We start from the raw sequence: 22364 nt of genomic DNA on the forward strand, positions 1-22364 counted from the left end.
AAGTAGACCTAACACATCCTCTTTCCAGGCTGTCGATTTTACCTGAGGAGGTGGGGCAGACACATTACTTGATATTAAGAGTGTGATGCAAACGTCCCAGGAGTGTCCAAGATAAAACCCGAGACTGCAAAGAGGGGTAAAGGGATGCTCTGCTTTTAGGAAGTGGATGAGAACTGCAAGCAAGCAAGCGAGCAAGCGAGCAAGCGAGGCGTCGGGGCACAGGGCGCGACGCACCCAGGCCTGCGCCGGGAGGGAGAAAGTGAAGCTGGGAGCAGCCACTCCCAGTCTTGCTGGAATGCAGTTGGAGGGGTGGGGGGGCGAGCCGGGAGCGCGCGGCTCCCAATCACGGGCGGCGGAGGAGGAGGAGGAGGAGGGCTGCTCGAGGAAGTGCGGCGTGAAGTTGTGGAGCTGAGATTGCCCGCCGCTGGGGACCCGGAGCCCAGGAGCGCCCCTTCCCAGGCGGCCCCTTCCGGCGCCGCGCCTGTGCCTGCCCTCGCCGCGCCCCGCGCCCGCAGCCTGGTCCAGCCTGAGCCATGGGGCCGGAGCCTCAGTGATCGTCATGGAGCTGGCGGCCTGGTGCCGTTGGGGGTTCCTCCTCGCCCTCCTGCCCCCCGGAGCCGCGGGTACCCAAGGTGGGTCTTGGCTTGGGGAGGGCTCGGGCGGCTGCGGCTGCGCCCACGGGCGGCCGGAGCCGCGGGGTCCCGAGAGCTCTACGGCCGGGCGGTCGGGGACGATGGGGCGATTCCGGCTGCCGGCGCCGCGGCCCGGAGGGGATCGGAGCGGCTGGGGATGGGACAGTCACTCGGAGAACCACACTGGAGGTCCGGACCGGCCCCTTCTGGCCACACTGGAGCTTCCCGGGCTCCAGGGGACTCCGGGAACTCCTCGGGAAAGTTCTCTGAAACTGGTCGGAAAGTTTTCCTCCGGAGGGTGTGTGAAGCTCTGTGCGTGCGTGCGCCTGCTTCCCCCCTTCCGAGCCCCCTCACGCTTACTCAGAGCTCTTCCAGTTGGCAACCTCCGCCTCCGGACCGGACTGGGCAGGATGCCTTCGGGGTCCCCTCTGCCCCGCCCCTCCCCCTCCCCACCCCCTCCGGCACTTTGGGTTTAGTGAGTTACTCCAGCCTCCAGCGGGGTCGCCATGGAGGGGGCGGTGGGGAAAGTAACCCATCCTGTCGAGCAGGGAGGACTGAGTGGCGGGTCCGCAGTTGAGTTGCCTCTCGATAGCGTCTGGGATTTGGGGGAGCAGGAGGAGGGGCAGGCATTTGTTTTGAACAGTTCTCTCTCTCTCTCCCTCTCTCTCCCACCCCCTCTCTGTGTGCTGGGGATGGAACACCCCCACCCTCCATCCCCGTCTCGCCCGTGTTAAGCAAGCCCTCTACCAGTGTGCTGCACACTCCACAGCCCTGTTTTGAACAAATTTCCCTAGAGCCAGCTTAAGTACTGTGTGCTTTGGGATTCTGGGAAAGCTCGGATCTTGAAGGGTGGTCTTGTGTTTTTCCGGCTTCCATACAGTAAAGTGGGAAGGGTTTCTGGGCATTTGGGGGGAGGGCATCGATAAGAAGTAAGGTCAGCTAGGGGTAGACAGAGAGCTGGGTTGTTTTCTTGCCTTTATCTTCGTGTTGGGGGCTGGGAGGACCCGGCGGGAGGACCCGGCAGTGTGTATACTGACCATATGTCCAGTTCTACCATAAGCGTAAAAGCTGATATAGTCGCTCCGTGTGTGTCAGCTCTGCCAGGCTCCGTGGGTGGTGGTTTGCATGCATTCCTTCTTCAGTACTAAGAACAACTCCACAGTGGAAACATTAGTAGCTTTCTCATTGTCCCAGGGGGAACAACGGGACTGGGGAAGTGAAGTAGCCTGGAGTAACTGGTGGACCCCAGGCAGTGTGACCAGCCACATGATATGATATATGATTCACATAAATACGAGTCTACCTGAACAGTGGGGACACTGTTTCCTTCATCAGTGGGCTGTAGTGAAGATGCAGAAAACAGGTTCTGGGAGCAGTGGATGTTCTCCAGAGGCCAGGGGGCCTGGAGGCTGGTGGGGAATCACCATCTGTGCCCCTCCCCCACCCCTCCCCCGCCCCAGTTCCTGACAGTACACTGCTGTGCATTCTGTGGGATACCCCTGTATGTCTGAGGTGTTTATGTTGCCAATGAGCAATCTCTGCTGACTTGAGGACTCAGGATGAACTCTGCCCTCTCTAGGAACTCCCTCAAGGTACTAAGCTATATCTGTTGTAAACACTGGGAGATGCCCCTTGTCTCCTTTCAGTTTCTCTGGAAGCCAGCCTCCCCTCTGACTTTCCGTTGAGAGAAGAGTGGGGTTAGGCCCTTCACCTGAGTTGGGCGGGAGGGCAGGCGGGGTCTGCAGTTGGCCAGGAGTGGCCCTGTGCTGTAGAGCTTGTAATCTGAGGGGTCTACTATCCGGACAGGGAGCAGGGGGCTGCTGAGCTTCCATCCCTTCAGATGCAGTTTGTCTTGCCAGGAATGGTTTAAAAAAAGGCAGTGCACACCATCAAGCTGCCTCTAGCTCCAGGTTCTACCCCAGGACCAGTCTTGGGCAGGTGTGTAGGGAAAAGGAGATCTGGGGAGGCCCAGAGAGTCAAGATGTTGCTAGGCAACATGGTACTCAAGTTTTCAAAAAAACGCTGTAAACATGGGTCTTTAACTTTGTAGGGCTCATTCCTATTTCGATTCTAGTATAATTCTCTCCAAGTCCTTCCTACCTTTTGCTATATGGGGACTAAATAGATTTCCTCTTGCAGAAGACCCAGGGCTCAGTTCCCAGTTCTCACCTGGTGGGCTCACAACCATCTGTAACTCCACTTCTAGGAGATTTGATGCTTAATTCTGACCTCCACAGGCACCAGGCATGTGTGTAGTGCACATACAAGGGCAGGCAAAAATACACACATCAAATAAAATAAATCCTAACAAGAAAAAAGAAAAATATATTGCATTTCAAAATCAAATGGAAAGGCTTTCTCTTTTCTCCTGTAATTACCCAGATCCCACTAGGTGCTTCTCTCCCATTTTAAAAACTTCTATGTGCTTCTTATACGGCAGGTCCTTTACCATAGATGGCTTTGTGCCCTCTCTGCACTGTCCTGTGAAGCAGGTGTACAGATGACAAAACTCAGAGAAATGAAGAGATTTATCAAGGGGCATTTAGAGGTGGTCAGAGTTTTAGTCATCAAACAGGAATGGACTAGAAAAGCCTTGGGGCTGCCAGGCAGTCACACAGGAAAGTGTTCCTCTGTTACTCAGTATGGCCTTCCTAGCCCCTATCCCAGGCTGGAGAAGGGGTCCCCAGACGAGATGGGGACCTGAGATGCCTTCCTGGCTGCAGAGTTTGTGTCCAGCACATGCTAACCTTTCTCTTGGGCCCTTGGCAGTGCCAGGGATGGAGGGCCAGAAGGCACAGGGTCCACTTAGGACATACAGGCTCATGGGGATGATGTGGGCAGCTAAAGTGGAAACTAGTGGAGCCGAGGCAAAGGAGGGACCAGGGAAGGTGTGTCTTCACTAGAGTGAAGAAGTGATCCAGAAGGAGAATCCCTTTCCGGTCCCCTGTGGAGAGCTCCCAGTGGCCTCAGGGGGTGACAGTTCAGTGACTTGCTAGGCTACCAGTCAGGCAGAGAGGATGTGCAGGGGACCTGTCCTCAGCGGTGGTTAGAGAGCCTGCTTGCTGCAGGCCTGTTTACAAAGCTTCCTTGTGTTTACAGTGTGCTCCTCGTCCTCCTCTCTAATGCTCAGGGCCCTCTGAGGGGAGTGACAGTTCTTACCACCAAATTGAGGTCAGTAAATATCCACCGAGGGGCCAACTGAGTCACAGACTAAGCTGTGGGGCTTAGAGGTCAGTCTCATTTAGCTTCTGCTCTGGAGGTCTGAGTGTATCCTCCCTGTAGCCCAAGAGTAGCTGAGCCAAGGTTCTGGACAAAAGACCCAGAGCTTAGACTCTGCTCTGACAGCAGCTTTCTAGAGCAGGTGTGTGTGGCAAGGGAGCCCTGGTGTCACTTGAGTGAGCCCTGGCCTCTGACCTGGTTGGGGAGCTTTGGGGATGTAGGTAGTTTCCTGGCAGAGTTTATGAACACCAAAGGAAATGTTGGCTTTCACACGGTGAGCAAGATAGCAGCACGGGGCCCAGGATGCAGGAGGTCCTGGTTCTCTCCTCAGTGTTGGAAGTGAAGACAAGAAAGAGTACAGCCGGGGCTGAGGACTAGTTGTGAGAGGCTGGAAGCTGGGCAAAACCTTGTGTTCAGCAGGAGGGACCCAAAGGACTGGGGCCAGCTTTGAGCAGAGGGGTGAACACGTGTGGTTTTCAGCTTGGAAGGTCTTCACTAGGTGGTGTCCACACACATTCATTCATTCATTCATTCATTCATTCATTCATTCCCTCAGTAGATGCTTGTCCAGCACTCTCTGTGTGTGAGCTGTGGCCTTGCTCTGTGACGGTCCTGCTTCTTCCTGCTTTTGTCTCCAAGAGTTGGAAGATGGGGCTTGTGAGGGGACACCTGTCCTGGAGGCAAAGAGTATCCTGTGTAGAATTAGAGCCTTTTGCCCCACCCTGAAATTCTTGGAACAGTATGGTTATGGGGACCATGGTCAGTACTGGTGAGGAGAGCTTGGTAAAGAGTGGGGAGTCGGAGGGAGGCAGAGACTTGGAAGGGGTCCAAAGGCTTTCTTGGCTGTAGTCAGCATGGTGTGTGTTGGGGGGGGGGTGTCAGCTGGCAGCTTGTAGCTCCCCTGGAGGAGGTCTCAGGGTACCAATTTTCCCACCTGTCTACAAACACTTTAAGACTTACTCAAACCAACCACAAATCAGATAAACAAACTGGCTAGTGGGGTGTGGCTGCCACTCTTTTTGACCTCCTGCCTAGCCCAGCCACCCTGCCCTGCCTGAGCTGGTGTGTTTATTGGTCTCACTGGAGAATTATTATTGTGTTTTTATGTTTGTGAGGGGTGTGGCATTGGTATGTACCTATTAGTGTGTGTATAAATATATGTGTGTGTGTGTGATGTGTATATGTGTGGGGGGGTTGTTTATGTGTGTGTTTGGTGCGTCCATGCGTGTGTGTGTGTGTGTGTATGTGCGTATTTGTGGTGTGTCCATGTATGTGATGTGTCCATGTATGTGTATGTGTGTGTATGTGTGTTGTGTCCATGTATGTGTATATACGTGTGTGTGATATGTCCATGTATGTCCATATGTGTGTGTGTGTGTGTGTGTGTGTGGAGTGTCCGTGCCCATGCCTGTGTCCATGTTGTGTGTGTGTGTGTGTGTGTGTGTGTGTGTGTGTGTGTGTGTGGTGAGGTTTAGTGGAAGGAACCGGGATCTATGGCAAACCTGGATTCAAATCGAGACTCTGTCACTCTGATGCTGTAGTCCCGGTCTGGTTTGTGTGGCTGGAATTGGAACTAGGGGCTTTGTGCATGCTCTGTAAGCAATTTACTGCTGAACCAGCGTTAGGACCTTGGAAGGATCCATTTCCTTCTTTGTAAAATAGAGGCAGTAGCCCCAGCCTCTGAAGTATACAGTAGGTACTGAAGTATACAGTGGGTACTCAGCTGGTTACCATGGTGTGTGCTGTTGTTTTCCTTTACTTGGCTGCCACAGCTGGTGTCCCTTCCCCTTGGAGATGGGGCAGCAGAGGGCTGCAGGGAGTAAACTGCCTCAGAGGGTGGGCCTCTTCTCCAACTCTGCCATCCCTGTCCCCAGCTAGGCTGGACCTAGGATCTGGGCCTGGAGACAGCTGTGCATATAAGCAGCTGAAGCTTCGGTGTTGTTGGGGGAGGTCCTGGCAGCAGGGGCGTTATTTTGGGCTTGGCTGCCACCCCTAGCTCCCATTTCTCCTGGGAGCCTTGTGATGGGGGTGGGGGTGGGGCGTGAGCAAGAAGACAGAGGGTGGGGTGCAAGTGGGTGCAGTATGGGGTGGGAAGGCCTGGCTGTCTCCTCTCCATCCAAGAGATGAGCCTTTGAGTTCTATTTCTATTCCTTCCCACCCTCCCTCCTTGCTTCCTTTCCTGTCTTCCTGGGGAAACGGCTACTCGTAGGCCATCAGCTTGATGCTCCTGAAGGCAGTCTTTGCCCTGCAAGCCCTGCTCCTCAAATCTGGAAGCCAGAAGATAACTAGGATTTGGCTTTAGAACGTCCCATCCCAGAGCTGACCATTGTACTGTCTCTCTCGAATCTGCACCCGGTCACTGGAAGACAAAGTGACAGGGAGACAGACAGACAGGGAGTCTCTCTCAGCAGCTCAGGCACCTGTGGGCCTGTGTATGTGTAGACAACCTCCACCCGCCTTCCCCCCCAACCTCCTGGGCAAGACGCACAAGGTGATTCATCTTCTCACCGGGGCAGAAAAACAAGTTCAACTGGACACTTTAATCTCTCCCCTGCTGGCAGGCTTGATGCCAGCTGCTACCTAGAGTCCCCCCTAGCTGAGGGGCAGCTTCTCTGATTTGAGGACTTCATGGGAGGAATGGCACCGCAACCTGAGGGTCAGGCAGGCTAAGAACATCAGTGCATCTTGGGGACCCCCTTTGGCTGATAGTTGGCACTGGACAGGTACACAGAGTAGTGTGCCCTTGTGGCAGGAGTTTTCGTGCCATACCTTCTGCCAGCGGCTTCTGGAGGCTTGCCCTGGGAGGAGGGTGAGAGAGCTAGTGTAGGAACCTGCAGAGTGTCTCGCCCTGGCTAGGATCTGCAGCCAGGTCCCCTAGCTGGTGTCCTAGGCTTTTCTTCTCTGTGTGGATGCTTTCCAGGGAGCTCTCCAATGATGCCCAGGCCCCTGGCTGCCCTCATGTCCCAGCAGTGACTCCAGTCAATCCCGTTTGCAACTGTGTTTTGGGTGGCACTGTGGGGGCAGTTGTCCTGATCAGGGAAATTGACATGTGGGTGTGGTAGGATGGCAGGAGGAGAATGCCCTGAGTCTGTGTGCGTGGGAGACAGATGGGGGTATCCAGAGGGGTCTGATTCATCATCGCCTCTCTTCGGGGATTTTTTTCACCCTCAGTCCTGGGACAAAGGGAGGCTTTCTTTGCAGCATGCTGAAACCCAGTATGGGTGGTAAGCCCTAAAGGGCTGACACATTAGGGTCCCTCTGGCTGCCCAAGGTGACCCTGCTACAGGGTGGCTCTCTCCAGCTTGCTGATTCTTTCCCAAACCGAAGAGCATTCTGCTCTCAGCCCCGTGGATGCGGAGGTGTGGGAGGAAAGGCTGTCAGCCATGCTTTCTCCCCGTCTGGGGTGACATGACTCCAGGGAGTGAGTGTGGAGGAGGTGACTAGACTGGAGAGGGTCACGGCCAGTGTCCTGACCCACTTCCTCCCTTCCATCAGTGTGTACCGGCACAGACATGAAGTTGCGGCTCCCTGCCAGTCCTGAGACCCACCTGGACATGCTTCGCCACCTCTACCAGGGCTGTCAGGTGGTGCAGGGCAACTTGGAACTTACCTACCTGCCTGCCAATGCCAGCCTCTCATTCCTGCAGGTGAGACCTGGTCCTGCTAAGCCTCCTAAGTCGAGGTGTGTGAGGAAGGGGGAACCACGTCCCTGTATTCTCTCTCTTGTGGTTCCTCAATCAAGAATGCCTTTCTGATAGCTACTTAAAAACCAGTTGACTCCCTCTGCAGAGACTGGCCGTGGTCCAGCTGTCCCCAACACTATTCCTTTAGGGCTCTAAGTTCCAAGTCCAGCCCTGTGGTGGATGTGATCTAGACCCTTAACCTCTCCAGGCCTCAGTTTCTCTCTATATCGGACTAGCAGACATCCTGGCCCACCATTGTGAAGAATGCTAGAGAATATTTATGAGGGAGGTTTTATATAGGAGAGAGATGAGCCCCGCTTGCTGGATCATTATCCACAGGCCCTGGAGTGAAGCTGTAAGGAACGGACATGGGTCTGTTAAATCACAGACGCCATCTTGTACAGGCTCTCCTTTTCAAAGTGGTACTGAGATGTGCAGAGAGGTGGGGTCCTGGCTTATCAGTCCTGATCAAACAGACAAGAATCTGGTGAGGCCAATGAGGGACAACCTAGGACTCCATCTTGGACAAAAGGGGTCAAGACTGCTCAGTGTCCAGTGGGGCCATATAGGACATAGCTCCAACTCTAGGTTACCCTTAGGTTTTTCGAGGCGCAGGTGCTTCTCAAGCCCAGCTGTTCCTCACTGTCCAACCCCTGACCTTCCCGCCAGGACATCCAGGAAGTCCAGGGATACATGCTCATCGCTCACAACCGAGTGAAGCACGTCCCACTACAAAGGTTGCGCATCGTGAGAGGGACCCAACTCTTTGAGGACAAGTATGCCCTGGCTGTGCTAGACAACAGAGATCCTTTGGACAATAGCACCACCGTCGCCCCAGGCAGAATCCCAGAAGGGCTTCGGGAGCTGCAGCTTCGAAGTCTCACAGGTGCCTTTCCTGCCATTGCAAGCGGTTCCTGGTTCTCGGTTGCTGACTAAGCCTTTCTGGCTGTGGAGAAGTTCTGTGAGAGTTAGAAGTGTTATTCTTTCAAGCTCCATGCAGGCAGGCTGTGCCTCCCTCTCTTTTCACCTCAGTGGAGATTAGAAAAAGAAGGTTGCGCAGTGGCTCGGTGTTAGAGTGCTTGGTTAGCATATGCAAGGTGTTTTTTCTCTCCATCATGGCCATGTCAGAGTATGCAGTGAACAACCTATGGAATTGTATGTGACAGCCCCGAGCTGACCGTGTCCCCACTAGGGTACCTAGCGCTTTGCATACTGGTTCCCATTTCAGTTACGCTACAGACCTGGAAGTCCTGCTACTAAGCCTTCAAGTGTTTCTTTTTGTTATGTTTATTTTGGTTTTTCTAGTTTTGTGGCTTTGGAGACAGTGATCTCACAACCTAGCCCAGGTTGACCTTGATCCCAAAGCAGTCCTCCTGCCTCAGCTCTCTAGTGCTGGAATCCCAGGCATGCCACCACCAGCTTTCTCCAGTGTTAGTCTCACTCACTCCACAGAGGAGAAATCCGAGGCATGCAAGGTCACACAGCCAGTCAGTGGTGAGGTGGGATTCCAGACTTCAGGGACGTTTTTGTTATTCTTGTGCTGGGGATTGATCCTAGTTCTGGGACAGGATGGGTGCTTGCTCTGCCCCCACATCTCAGAGCCTCTCTGTTTACCCCCCCCCCCACACACACAGTGAGCACAGGGTGAGGCGAAAGGCAAGTAGAGAGCTCCCAGCCACAGGAACATCCCCCCTCTGCTGCCCCTACCCCCTCTTCCTAGTCCCTGGTTAATCCCATATGTGGCTGGCAGGGAAGTCAGGAGCCCCCAAGGGCAGTCAGGAGGGCACTGATTCTTTGCTTTCCCCACAGAGATCCTGAAGGGAGGAGTTTTGATCCGTGGGAACCCTCAGCTCTGCTACCAGGACGTGATTTTGTGGAAGGATGTCTTCCGCAAGAATAACCAGTTGGCTCCTGTCGATGTAGACACCAATCGTTCCCGGGCCTGTAAGCCATGTCCATGGGACAGCCCACCTGACCCAGACAGCCACCCACCCCCCTTTTCTGTCCTTGCTCCGGCCACAGGGTCTCCTCCTTGCCCATAGGCGAGACCTCCACCTTCTGGGGCCTCTTTCCTTTTTGGCATCCCCCTTCCTGTGCATCTGCGCTTTGGCTCTGCTGACCTGCTCCTCCCTGCCTCCTTCTCAGCCTCTCTTTCTCTCCCTGCTTCCCTCCTTTGCTGCCTTTTTCCTCTGGCTTTCCTCCCTCACTGCCCCACCCCCTTTCCCTGCCTCCCCACCTGACTGTCTCCCTTTGCTTCTGTCCACAGGTCCACCTTGCTCTCCAACCTGCAAAGATAATCACTGTTGGGGTGAGAGTCCTGAAGACTGTCAGATCTGTGAGTTGGAGGGAGCCCTGGTGTCTGGAGGTGGGGCTAGGGCAGGTGGATGGCTGGGAGTATCGGAGTGACTTACTTGGGAGATGTCTCCCAGAAAGCCGTGGTGCTGAGGGTCTGGTGCCCAGGCCCTACCCAGCTTTCATCCTGTCCTTTCCCCAACAGTGACTGGCACCATCTGTACCAGTGGCTGTGCCCGGTGCAAGGGCCGGCTGCCCACTGACTGTTGCCACGAACAATGTGCTGCAGGCTGCACGGGCCCCAAACATTCGGACTGCCTGGTATGTGCCTCTCGCTCCTGTGCCCCCTGGGCCAACCCTCCAGGACGCAAGGGGTGGGCGTCTCTCCTGGCACCGCCCTGTTGCCATTGGCACACAGGTGGAAACCTCACAGTGACCACCAGCGGCCTGTCTCTGCCAGGCCTGCCTCCACTTCAACCATAGCGGTATCTGTGAGCTGCATTGCCCAGCCCTCGTCACCTACAACACAGACACTTTCGAGTCCATGCTCAACCCTGAGGGTCGTTACACCTTTGGTGCCAGCTGTGTGACCACCTGCCCCTGTGAGTACTAGGGAGAGCAAGTCCTTTCCATGCCTCGGTTGGGGAAGGTGGCTTGTAGAGAAGGGAGTACCGTGTGCCCCTTAGAGGGCTCATGACTCTCAAGTCCGGGTGCCTTATTCTTTTCCTTTTCTCTTTTTAAATATGGAACGCTTCACGAATTTGCACGTCATCCTTGTGCGGGAGCCATGCTAATCTCTGTATCGTTCCCATTTTAGTATGCGTAGCCGAAGTGAGCGCCTTACTCTTTTTGTGTGTTTGTTTTGTTTTTGTTTTTCCAGACAGGGTTTCTCTGTATAGCCCTGGCTGTTCTGGAACTCATTCTGTAGACCAGGCTGGCCTTGAACTCAGAAATCCGCCTGCCTCTGCCTCCCAAGTGCTGGGATTAAAGGCATGCGCCACCACTGCCCAGCTGCCTTACTCTTTAAAAAAAATATATATGTTTATTATATGTGTGCCCATGTTTTGCCTGTGCATATGTCTGCGCACCATGTGCATGCATTCATTGCCTGTGGAGGTCAGAAGAGAGGGAGTCAGATCCCTTGGAACTGGAGTTACCATGTGGGGGTTAAGAACCGAACCTGGGTCCTCTGCAAGAGCCATCTCTTTAGCTCTTGCCATTTTCTTGTTTTTTTTTTTGTTTTGTTTTGTTTTGTTTTTTTGTTTGTTTGTTTTAGACAGGGTGTCTCTGTGTACTCCTGGCTGTCCTAGAACTTGCTGTGTATTGCAGGCTGGCCTCAAATTCATAGAGAGCCTCCTGTCTCTGCCTCGTCTATCTCCCCCCACCCCCTTTTAAAGTCAGGATCTCATATAGCTTAACCTGGCTTGTCTTCAACTTACCTCATAGCCAGCCAAGGATGACACTGAACTTCGGATCCGCTTGCCTTGCCCCTGCCAAGGGCTGAGATTACAAGTGTATGCCGCCACTCCCAGGGTTTTGCCTCATTCTGATTAACAGCTGCATAACAGCTGGTAGGGAAAGAGCCTAGGCTTGGATTTGAAACCTTTCCTCTGCTGTTTAATAGTCTTACTGCGTCCCTCTTGCTGGGCCTCAGTTTCTTCACCTGTGAAATAGGAGCACTATCAGTCCCATCCTAGTAATTGTGAAACATCTGAATGAGTTAATATTTGTGGATCTTTGAAAACAATGTCTAGCCTGTACTAAATACTATTTTAAATGTGTCTTGTTCCTCCATCTGCATAGAGAAAGGTTTTGTGTGGCAGTAACCCTAAGCACGGTGGATACTTAGGGGCTGGGCTTGGACCTGGGGACCCTCTTTTCCTTCCTCTTATGGGAGGTGGAGTGGGACCTTTAGGGTCTGGCTGTGCTTCTCTTTGGTCAGGGTGAGAGGACAAAGTGGTGGGGACAGATTCTTTAAGTTCTGGCTCCTGGGTGGCACAAACCTGTCACCCTGACACTTGGAAGGTAGAGGTGGTGGGCTTCAGGGTCCAAAGTCATTCTCAGCTGCATACATAGGGAGGACTCCTTTAAAAGAAGAAAAAAAGCCCGGTTCTGTTATTTAGTAGCACAATGATGGGGCCGATGTGTAGAACTCTGTGCCCTGATTTCCCTTTTTGCAAAATGCAAATAACCGTGTTATCTGCATAGGAGTGTAGAGAGGGGCAAATGATCATCCTGAGCTCAAATATGCAGAAAGGGCCTTCCAGGAGCGGGCGAGCAGTGTTCTTAGAACTATGCGTTGTAGCCTTCATTGTGGTTGGCTGGGTGGAGTCTAGGGTTTGTACATGGATGTGTATTCCCAAATCTATACAGACAACTACCTCTCTACGGAAGTGGGATCCTGCACTCTGGTCTGTCCCCCGAATAACCAAGAGATCACAGCTGAGGACGGAACACAGCGGTGTGAGAAATGCAGCAAGCCCTGTGCTCGAGGTACCCACCCCATTCCAAGACCAGCTGCAGTCCGGGACCGCCATCCCAGCCCGGTCCACCCAACTCTCGCTTAGACTCCTCCTCTCCTGCTGTCGCCTACACTGCCCCTCTCCAGATCAGTCTCCTGAGTTTCTCTTGTCAGCATAGGGAAGAGGCTTGTCACTTCATGAGGGGACAGCGGGCAGGTCTCTGGTATGCCACGTGGTGCTGAGGTGGCCCTCCTCACTATCCCTTCCTTCAGTGTGCTATGGTCTGGGCATGGAGCATCTTCGAGGGGCGAGGGCCATCACCAGTGACAATATCCAGGAGTTCACTGGCTGCAAGAAGATCTTTGGGAGCCTGGCATTTTTGCCGGAGAGCTTTGACGGGTAAGGGTACCCAGTGGCCTGAGGTGGTGGCAGGGAGGACCCAGAGTTTGTGGCCAAGAATCCACAAGAGGCAGGTGGGAGACCAGAGGGAGCCAGGGACATGGAGTTGGAGGTTACCTGTATAAATCTCATTTAATCCATAGGCAGGGACATAATGTGGTGATCAAGCCATCCAGAGGGGACATTATTAAAGTTGTGTGTGTTCCTCCAGGCCTTCTGTATATTGGTGGACACAGAGGGACAGCTTTGACTGGGAGGTAGTTCATGGAAACTGCCATGCACCCCTTGCTTTGGGGAACTGCTCATGACAGTTTTTGTTGAGGTGCTTCTTGTTCGTTGGTGTTTTACCTGCATGAATGTCTGTGTGAGGGTGTCAGAAGCCCGGGGACTGGAGTTACTGGAGATAGTAGTGAGCTGCCATGTGGGTGCTGGGAATTGAATCTGGGCCTGTGGAAGAGATACCAGTGCTCTATCTGCTGAGCCATCTCTTCAGACCCCAAGCTGACTCATTCTTACAATAGCTGCAGAACAGGAGGCAGCAGAGTCAGGCAACAGAGCCCAGACTTGGGTTTGAAAACCACCTCAGTCAGTCAGTCTGTCTCTGTCTGTCTATCTGACTGTTTATTCTCTCTTTCTGGACCTGCGTCTGTCTCTGTCTGTCTGACTGTTATCCTATCTCCTTTTCTGTCTCTGTGTCTGTGTGTCTGTCTGTGTGTCTCTATCTGTCTATCTGACTGTTATTCTCTCTGTATCTGTGTCTATCTGTATGTGTGTCTGTGTTCAAAGGAGTTTCAGGTGTGGCTCCTCAGGGAGCCGTCCACCTTGTTTTTCGAACAGGGTCCCTCTCTGGCCTGGAGCTTGCTAAAGTGCTACAGTGATGGCCACCCCAGGAATTGTTTTGTCTTTACCTCTCCAGTGCTGGAATTACAAGCTCAGTATCACACGTGGGCTGCTACTGCTGCTTTCTTCTCCTCCTCTTCCTCTTCCTCCTTTTCCTTCTCTTCCTCTTCTTCCTTCTTCTCCTCTTTCTCCTCCTCCTTCTCACAGGGTTTCTCTGTGTAGCCCCGGCTGTCCTGGAACTCACTCTGTAGACCAGGCTGGCCTCAAACTCAGAGATCTGCCTGCCTCTGTAGGTGTTGGGATTACAGTCATATGCCTGGTTAACATGAGCTTTTTTTATATGGTTCTGGGTATTGAACTCAGGTCCTCATGATTGTGTGGCAGAGCCCTACTACTTAGCCTCATTGCCTTCTCCTCTCTTTTCTGTGCCTCAGTGCCTCATGTATAAAGTGAGGACCATCATGGCTCTATGCTCAAGGCGGTTATAAAGTCTGATATAAAGTTAATATTTAGAAAAGTTAAAGTTAATGCTTAGAACAGTGCTTGACAGATGTGGAGTGCCCCCTGTGTGTGCTTGTGTTTGAATTTGCAAAGATCAGGGCTTTATGTGTCACTGATGGATATTGGGTCATTTTCAAATGTCTTTCCTACAAACAGTTCAGCTTGTTTATGCCTCTGGCAACTGAAGCCAGTGTCTATGCAGGCCATACCACAAATAAGACTTCTAGACCAAAGGACACAAATATTTCTCTGCCAGACTTTGACCCTAGGCTTTGAGTCGCAGGATGGGAACAGCCAAGCTTGATAGGTTTTACATGAAGGCGTCTGGGAGGGTGCCGAGTGGTTTGCCAAGGCCTTCTGGAGCTCCTGCCCTACAGACTCTTCCTGATCCCTCTAGGAACCCCTCCTCGGGCATTGCCCCACTGAAGCCTGAGCATCTCCAAGTGTTCGAAACCCTGGAGGAGATTACAGGTGAGCTCTCTGTCTGACCTCCTTCACAGAGGCTGAGAGTTCCGGACCTTCTACATACCCAGCCCCTCCTCTGCCTGCAGGTTACCTATACATTTCAGCATGGCCAGAGAGCCTCCATGACCTCAGCGTTTTCCAGAACCTTCGGGTCATTCGGGGACGGATTCTCCATGAGTAAGTGGGAGGGGAGGGACCCCTTGGTGGCCAGAAATAGGCCTAGAGTAGGTACCTTCTTGTGACTAGAAACCCTGTTTCCACAGCGGTGCCTACTCCTTGACACTGCAAGGTCTGGGAATTCACTCGCTGGGGCTGCGCTCACTGCGGGAGCTTGGCAGTGGATTGGCTCTCATTCACCGCAACACCCATCTCTGCTTTGTACACACTGTACCTTGGGATCAGCTCTTCCGGAACCCGCACCAGGCCCTGCTCCACAGTGGGAACCGGCCGGAAGAGGAATGTGGTAAGACAGGAAACCCAGCACTGAGGGCTGGTCCAGAGGAGTCTCCGTAGCCACCGGCAGCAGCGTCCTGTAGCCCATGCATCATGTCTTAGAGCCCTGTTGTTGTATGAAGACAGAATCTCACTATGTAGCCCTGGCTGTCCTGAAACTCACTCTGTAGACCAGGCTGGCCTCAAACTCACAGAGATCGCCGGGTGTGATGGTGCATATCTTTAATCCCAGCACTTGGGAGGCAGAGGCAGGTGGATTTCTGAGTTTGAGGCCAGCCTGGTCTACAGAGTGAGTTCCTGGACAGACAGGGCTAACACAGAGAAACTCCGTCTCAAAAAACCAAAAAAAAAAAAACCAAAAACAAAAACAAACCAAACCAAAACAAAAAAACCTCACAGAGATCTACCTGCCTCTACCTCCCGAGTCCTGAGATTAAAGGTGTGCACCACCATTGCCCAGCTACAGCCCAGTTCTTCACTTGCCTGTGGATGGCTTAGCCTTGGGCATGGCTTCCAGCTGTGTCCTTCCACGCTGCCTGGCGTCCATCCCTTCCCCGTTTCTTGAACCTGCATGTCCTAGCACCAATCCTTATTAACCCTTCAGCCCGGAGCCATGCTCACAGCCTTTTTCCTTAGATCTGAGCCTCTCCAAACACTTCCTTCTCCTCTCTGCAGGTCTCGAGGGCTTGGTCTGTAACTCACTGTGTTCCCATGGGCACTGCTGGGGGCCAGGGCCCACCCAGTGTGTCAACTGCACTCAGTTCCTCCGGGGCCAGGAGTGTGTGGAGGAGTGTCGAGTATGGAAGGGGTACGAGTTGCAGAGGAGTGGGTGGCTGGAGGGGCACCCCGTCCAGCCCCAGCCCCTTACTACACCCGCCTCTCTCACAGGCTCCCCAGGGAGTATGTGAGTGACAAGCACTGTCTGCCATGCCACCCTGAGTGTCAGCCTCAAAACAGCTCTGAGACCTGCTTTGGATCGGTGAGGTGCTGGTGGGCTCAGGGCTGGGGGAGGGGGCCAGCTGAGGGACCGGCAGGTTGCCGCAGGGTGAAATATTCCCAGAGAAGGCTTCCGCTGGAGAGCAGGAGCAGGGAAGATCAGGGAGGCTGGGATCAGGGACTGGGGACTGCTCACATTATGCTGTGGATCCTGGGCTACCCCTTCTTGCTACTGGGTAGCACCCTTTCAGGCTGGGACAAGGTTCCAAGAAGGCCTGTGTCTTTGGCAGTGGCTACGCTAAGGACCAAATGCAGGTCCTGTTTCCTGCCTCACTTTTCACTTCCATAAGGTGAATGTTGTCATAGTCCCTCCCTGGTTGGGGTGTGGTGAGAACAGAATTAAATAGGATTTGGCACAGCGCCCAAGCATGGAATAAAACCTTTGTACATAATGGCTGTCACTTGTCACACCTTAGGGAACTCACGTCCCTCTCTGGGTGCCTCTACTTCCTTGTAAAGAGCAGAGATGTTTACTCCAGGAACAGGGAGGCAGTGTGTCTGATCCTTCTGCTATAGCAGTGGCATCCCCAAACCCTCACAAACCCTTCCTCTCTATCCAGGAGGCTGACCAGTGCGCAGCTTGTGCCCACTACAAGGATTCATCCTTCTGTGTGGCTCGCTGCCCCAGTGGTGTGAAACCAGACCTCTCCTACATGCCCATTTGGAAGTACCCGGATGAGGAGGGCATATGTCAGCCATGCCCCATCAACTGCACCCACTCGTGAGTGGAGGGAGTGGAGTCTTTTCTGTAGAAAGGAGGGTCTTCATGATGGGAGCCTCTTTAGAGCTCTTATTGTGAAAGGGGCAAAAGTCTACTTTCACTTACATTGAGGTATAATTTTTTTTAAAGATTTATTTATTTATTTTATGTATGTAAGTACCCAGTTGCTCTCTTCAGACGCACCAGAAGAGGGCATCAGATTCCATTACCATGTGAGCCACCATGTGGTTGCTGGGAATTGAACTAAGGACCTCTAGAAGAACAGTCAAGCGCTTAACCACTGAGCCATCTCTCCAGCCTGAGGTGTAATTTTTTTTTGTTTTTTTCGAGACAGGGTTCTGTATAGTCCTGGTTGTCCTGGAACTCACTCTGTAGACCAGACTGGCCTCAAACTCAGAAATCCACCTTGCCTCTGCCTCACAAGTGCTGTGATCAAAGGTGTGCGCCACCACTGCCCGGCCGAGGTGTGATTTTTATATCTCTTTTCTAATTACAAAAAAATAACACATTAGGGTCTGGAGAGGTGGTTCGGTGGTTAAGAGCACTCGCTGCTCTTTCAGAGGGCTGGAACTTGGTTCCTAACACCCACTCCAGGAGACTCCTGATGGCCTCTTAACTAGCTTGAGGAGATCTAATGTCTTTTTCTGGCCTCTGCAAATGTACACTGCACACACACACACACACACACACACACACACACTCATATACTCAGACACATACATGTAAATAAAGTTAAAAATAACAAATTAAGGGCTGGCAAGATAGCTCAGTGAGTAGAGGCACTTGCACACAAGCCTAGTGATTTCATTTAAGTCCCCAGGACTGACATGGTGGAAGGAGAGAACCAACTCCCAGAGATTGTCCTGTGACTTCCACATGACTGTTGTGGCACATGCATGCCTTCCAAGCATACACACACACACACACAAATAAATAATGTAACTAGACTAAATCTTTACAGTAGTGCATTAAAAATTTTAAACTACACGTAAGACATCAAATAATACTGCTGGCAGTTGTACTGTGAAGACTTTGAACTGTTTCCCCAAGCCCCTAGTACTGGAGATTGTGTGGCTGTCAGAGGACAGTCTGAAAGAGTCCGCTCTCCCCTTCCACCATATGGGCCCCAGGGATTGAATGCAGTTGTCAGGTATGGTGGCAAGCACCCTTACCTGCTGAAGCATCTTGCCAGCAACCAACGTGGCTGTGGCTATTTCTTTCTTTTAGGGGTGTGTGTTTGCTGTGATAAACACCACGATCCACAGTAACTCGGGGAGGAAAGGGTCTGTTTTATTTAACTTATACCTCCACATCACAGTCCAATCCAGGAAAGTTGGGGCAGGAACTCAAGATAGAAATCTGGAGGCAGGAATTGATGCAGGGGACGCGGAGGAACTCTGCTTGCTGGTTTGCACGGCATGGCTTGCTCAGCCTACCTTCTTACAGTGCATCAGACCACCAGTTTAGGAGTGACACTGCTCCCCCCTCCCCACCCCCTGCTCCTGGGACCTGTGCCTTCCCATCAATCAAGAAAATGCACCACAGGCTTGCACAGGCCAGAATGATGGAAGCATTTTCTCAATTGAGGTTCCCTCTTCCCAAATGGCAATCGTTTATGTCAAGCTGACTTAAAAGTAGTGCAGACTGGTTTGCCTTCGTTACGATTTTCTGGTGCCTTGTGTAGGCCAGAAGAGGCGGTTGGACTCTTTGGACCTGGAGTTACAGAGGGGTGTGAGCCGACATGTGGCTGCTCACATGGGTTATCAAACCTAGGTCCTCTGGAAGAGCAGCCAGTGCTCTCAGCTCCTAGCCATCTCTCCAGTCCTCTCCTCTCCTCCTCTCCCCTCTCCCTCTCTCTCCCCCTCTTCACTTCTTTCTAGACAGGGTTTCTCTGTGTGCCCTGGCTGTCCTGGAACTGGCTCTGTTCTGGCTGGCCTTGAACTCAGAGATCTGCTTACCTCTGCCTCTGAGCAGGGGGACTAAAGGTGTGAGTCGCCTTCACCCCAGCTCACACTCATTTCCTAATACAATCCAGCTCTTCCCTTCACAGTCTGTGCCTTGCCTTTCACCCACTCTCTGCATCCTTTCCCACAGTGCCTCTCCATCTACCTCTATACAGACGTCCCCATTCATAGCATGTCACTCAGTACTGGCCCTATATGAGAGAATCTCATCGCTCTTGCTTGCCTATTTATTTATTCCATCCTCACCACAGTTTTCCCTCCCTCCCAGTTCCCCCAGCCCCGAATCCATTCCTCTTCCCCTTCTCCTCAGAAAAGAGCAGGCCTCTCATGGATATTGATCAGCCATGGCATCTCAAGTTGCAGTAAGACTAGGCACCTCCTCTTCTAGTAAGGCCTGATTTTTTTTTTCTCTAAAAAAACAGTTCTTGCCGGGCAGTGGTGGCACGTGCTTTTAATCCTAGCACTTGGGAGGCAGAGGCAGGCAGATTTCTGAGTTCAAGGCCAGCCTGGTCTACAGAGTGAGTTCTAGGACAGCCAGGGCTACACAGAGAAACCTCGTCTCGAAAAACCAAAAAAACAAAACAAAAAACAAAAAAACAAAACCAATTCTTTGCTGTTCAATTCCAAACACAAAGGGGCATCTGTGTGCATGCCTTCTCGTGAACTGGTGTTGGCATGGTAGTACCAACTGTTGAGGCAGAACTGTTGATATTTTATTGCTTGGTTGGTGGAGATAGATGCCAGGACCTTATAAACCCTTTTCCCACTAAGCTATGGCCCAGCCCCTGCGTGTTTAATAGGTCTTCCAAACTCTCCTCACATGTACCGTATACCCTAGGCCTCTTTCACGAAGGGAATAGCTGAGCTTCCCACCGAAATAGTGCCGTTTCCTGCCCAGCACAGGAAGTTAAGCAGTGCAGGGAAGGTGGGTTCCCAGACTGAAGAGGGAATCTTACAGACTGGTACTGAGCAAATTGGTGACCTGGAGCCCAGTTTCTGCTTGTCACATGGGGATAATCCTGCCACACCTGCCCCTGGAGGCTGTTCCTCTGTTTAATGATGGTACTCTCTCTTCTGCAGTTGTGTGGACCTGGATGAACGAGGCTGCCCAGCAGAGCAGAGAGCCAGGTAGGCCTGAGCCCCAGAGGTACCCCTGTACTCCACCGACTCCTTCATTGGCCTCGGTGGGCAGTAATGAAGAGAGAAATTACCCATTGCCTCTTTCCTTAGCTCATTCTTTCTCTATTGATTTTTATTTCAACAAGCAGATACAGACTTGTTCAGGATGCTGTGGGGTAAGGGATGCTGGGAAATGAAGTTCCCTAGGAACGCAGGCTGGGTCCAAGCTCCTAGAACTGCAGTGTGCAGAGCCTCATAGTATCCCAGCTGGGCAGCTAGAAGCTCCCAGGATGCGGGTGTTGTGTTTTCTTTGCACTCAGGTGGAGAGTCAGGCAAATCTAGGGTGGCTTAGAGCTCTCTGGTGTGTGCTGTGAACCACACCAGTGCAGAAAGGGTGTAAACTGAGGCCGTGAGGCCCAGATCTGGAGGGCAGGGTAGGGGTCTTGACCCCTGGGCCCCAGGACTCTGGTTTGCCAGAGGAGAGCTTTAGAAGGGAGAAAAGCAGTCTAGGGTATGCTCTAAAGAGCTGCTGTTTGCCTGTGAGGCAGACATTAGATGCTGGCTGTAACGACAAGCCTCGTGTAGAGCAAGAAGGGAGCAAGGATGACAAAAATGTGTTCTGCCTGGACATGGTGGCAGACACCTGTGACCTCAGTGCTTGGGAGACCGAGGCACATGGATTGTGAGTACAAAGCCAGCCTGGGCTCTTATCATGAGGTAGCTTCAAAACTAAGCATACCAACAAATAATGGTCTGGTGAATGTCAGCGACCCTGTGTGCCCCAAGATGAGCGGAGTCATAGATGAGTGTTTCATGGAGAAATAAGGGTTCTGGGAACTTAGGGGCAACTGCAAGGCAGGGGAAACCATGGCTCCTTGAAGAATGCTTTGGCTAGTACCTGAGAGTCTTGGGGTACACATTATTACTGGACCCTATTTCATGTGAGGCAGAAGCCCCTGGGGGTAGGCTATACAGTGGAGGTTAACAAGGTCTTTGGTGGTTATCTCCTGTGACGTTTACTCTGGCTCTGTTTCCAGCCCAGTGACATTCATCATTGCAACTGTGGTGGGCGTCCTGTTGTTCCTGATCATAGTGGTGGTCGTTGGAATCCTAATCAAACGAAGGCGACAGAAGATCCGGAAGTATACAATGCGTAGGCTGCTGCAGGAAACTGAGGTGAGACATGGCAAGGGCCTCCTAGTGCTCCCCCACCCCCAACCCCAAGCTTTGCAGCTTCCTCAGCATGGCACTCACCCTACCACCCTCTCCCTCCAGCTAGTGGAGCCGCTGACGCCCAGTGGAGCCGTGCCCAACCAGGCTCAGATGAGGATCCTGAAAGAGACGGAGCTAAGGAAGGTGAAGGTGCTTGGATCAGGAGCTTTCGGCACTGTCTACAAGGTCAGGAGGGACCAGGTTCTAGCATGGGTGGATCTAGGGGAAGAGCATGCTCCAGAGACTGGAGTGGGCCAAGGTAGAGGCTGGGGAAGGCTGCTTCTCAGTGGCTTGCTGGGGACCAGCTAGATCTGGAACAAAGCCTGACTCAAGTCCTTCTCTTTCCCCTCAGGGCATCTGGATCCCAGATGGGGAGAATGTGAAAATCCCCGTGGCCATCAAGGTGTTGAGGGAAAACACATCTCCTAAAGCTAACAAAGAAATCCTAGATGTAAGCCCCACCCCCTCGCTATGGGGATGTGAGGAGCCCTCCTCTTCAACATCCCCATTGGGATTGTGAAGATTCCCCTCCCCTCCCCCCTTTCCCTCTCCCTTGGGAATGTGAGGAGCCCCTAGGTGCAGACCTGGGCTGCTTTTTCTTCATCAGGGTTTGAAATGGAAGCTCCTAAACCTTGACTCTTAATCTTCCTAGTCTGGAGACCCTGGTTGTAGCCCGTGAGGGATGGGTGATTGTCTCCGGGAGAGGAGAGTGGATGGGAGGTGGTTTCCTGTATCCCTCTGTTTCCTTGTCTGCAGGAAGCTTATGTGATGGCTGGTGTGGGTTCTCCCTATGTGTCCCGCCTCCTGGGCATCTGCCTGACATCCACAGTGCAGCTGGTGACACAGCTTATGCCCTATGGTTGCCTTCTGGACCATGTCCGAGAACACCGAGGTCGCCTAGGCTCCCAGGACCTGCTCAACTGGTGTGTTCAGATCGCCAAGGTGTGTGTTTTGGGAGAGGAGGAGGAGGAGGAGGAGGGAGAGGAGGAGGGAGAGGAGGGAGAGGAAGAGGGAGAGGAAGAGGAGAGAGAGGGAGATGATCTGCTGGCTCTGCAGATCCTTTGGGGGCAAATCCCTGCCTTCATCTGGGGCCAGGATGAGGTGGGAGTGCCCCTAAGGTGAGAGTTAGACTCACATTTCACACTGGCGCCCTCTGTCCAGGGGATGAGCTACCTGGAGGATGTGCGGCTCGTTCACAGGGACCTCGCTGCCCGGAACGTGCTCGTCAAGAGTCCCAATCACGTCAAGATTACAGACTTCGGGCTGGCTCGGCTGCTGGACATTGATGAGACAGAATACCATGCAGATGGGGGCAAGGTTGGAGGAAAGAGAAGAGGAGGGAGAGGAGGAGGAGGAGGAGGAGGAAGAGGAGGGAGAGGAGGAGGAGGAGGGAGAGGAGGAGGGAA

The 22364-nt window shown here is 52.8% G+C and overlaps 1 protein-coding gene, 1 long non-coding RNA gene and 1 pseudogene across 6 annotated transcripts in view; 1 reads left to right on the forward strand and 2 right to left on the reverse strand.

Annotated features, from left to right (window-relative positions):
• Positions 1-340: 340 nt before the first annotated feature.
• The window catches only part of Erbb2 (erb-b2 receptor tyrosine kinase 2), a 25955-nt gene continuing 3931 nt past the window's right edge, over positions 341-22364 (forward strand). Inside the window, exons 1-21 of one of the 2 annotated variants that reach the window (XM_031352263.1) lie at positions 343-632; positions 7347-7498; positions 8204-8420; positions 9344-9478; positions 9801-9869; positions 10032-10147; positions 10287-10428; positions 12200-12319; positions 12561-12687; positions 14426-14499; positions 14580-14670; positions 14757-14956; positions 15622-15754; positions 15835-15925; positions 16503-16663; positions 19708-19755; positions 20784-20922; positions 21022-21144; positions 21311-21409; positions 21715-21900; positions 22120-22275. In XM_031352263.1, the coding sequence (XP_031208123.1) occupies positions 560-632; positions 7347-7498; positions 8204-8420; positions 9344-9478; positions 9801-9869; positions 10032-10147; positions 10287-10428; positions 12200-12319; positions 12561-12687; positions 14426-14499; positions 14580-14670; positions 14757-14956; positions 15622-15754; positions 15835-15925; positions 16503-16663; positions 19708-19755; positions 20784-20922; positions 21022-21144; positions 21311-21409; positions 21715-21900; positions 22120-22275 (2652 nt within the window). In that variant the 5' untranslated portion in view covers positions 343-559. Of the gene's footprint in view, positions 633-7346; positions 7499-8203; positions 8421-9343; positions 9479-9800; positions 9870-10031; positions 10148-10286; positions 10429-12199; positions 12320-12560; positions 12688-14425; positions 14500-14579; positions 14671-14756; positions 14957-15621; positions 15755-15834; positions 15926-16502; positions 16664-19707; positions 19756-20783; positions 21145-21310; positions 21410-21714; positions 21901-22119; positions 22276-22364 lie in introns of both variants that reach the window. The other variant, XM_031352262.1, reaches the window with a different exon arrangement.
• LOC116079362 lies at positions 10564-10663 on the reverse strand (annotated as a pseudogene).
• Positions 20739-22364, reverse strand: part of LOC116077607 — a 4317-nt gene continuing 2691 nt past the window's right edge. For 2 of the 4 annotated variants that reach the window (XR_004113286.1, XR_004113283.1), the window contains 3 exons: positions 22094-22233; positions 21001-21078; positions 20739-20904 (listed from right to left, as the gene is read on the reverse strand). This is a non-coding gene — a long non-coding RNA (uncharacterized LOC116077607). Of the gene's footprint in view, positions 20908-21000; positions 21079-22093; positions 22234-22364 lie in introns of all 4 variants that reach the window. The other 2 variants (XR_004113285.1, XR_004113284.1) reach the window with 2 other exon arrangements.

The sequence above is a fragment of the Mastomys coucha genome, unplaced genomic scaffold (genome assembly GCF_008632895.1).
Source record: "Mastomys coucha isolate ucsf_1 unplaced genomic scaffold, UCSF_Mcou_1 pScaffold5, whole genome shotgun sequence".
Classification (NCBI taxonomy): Eukaryota; Metazoa; Chordata; class Mammalia; order Rodentia; family Muridae; genus Mastomys; species Mastomys coucha.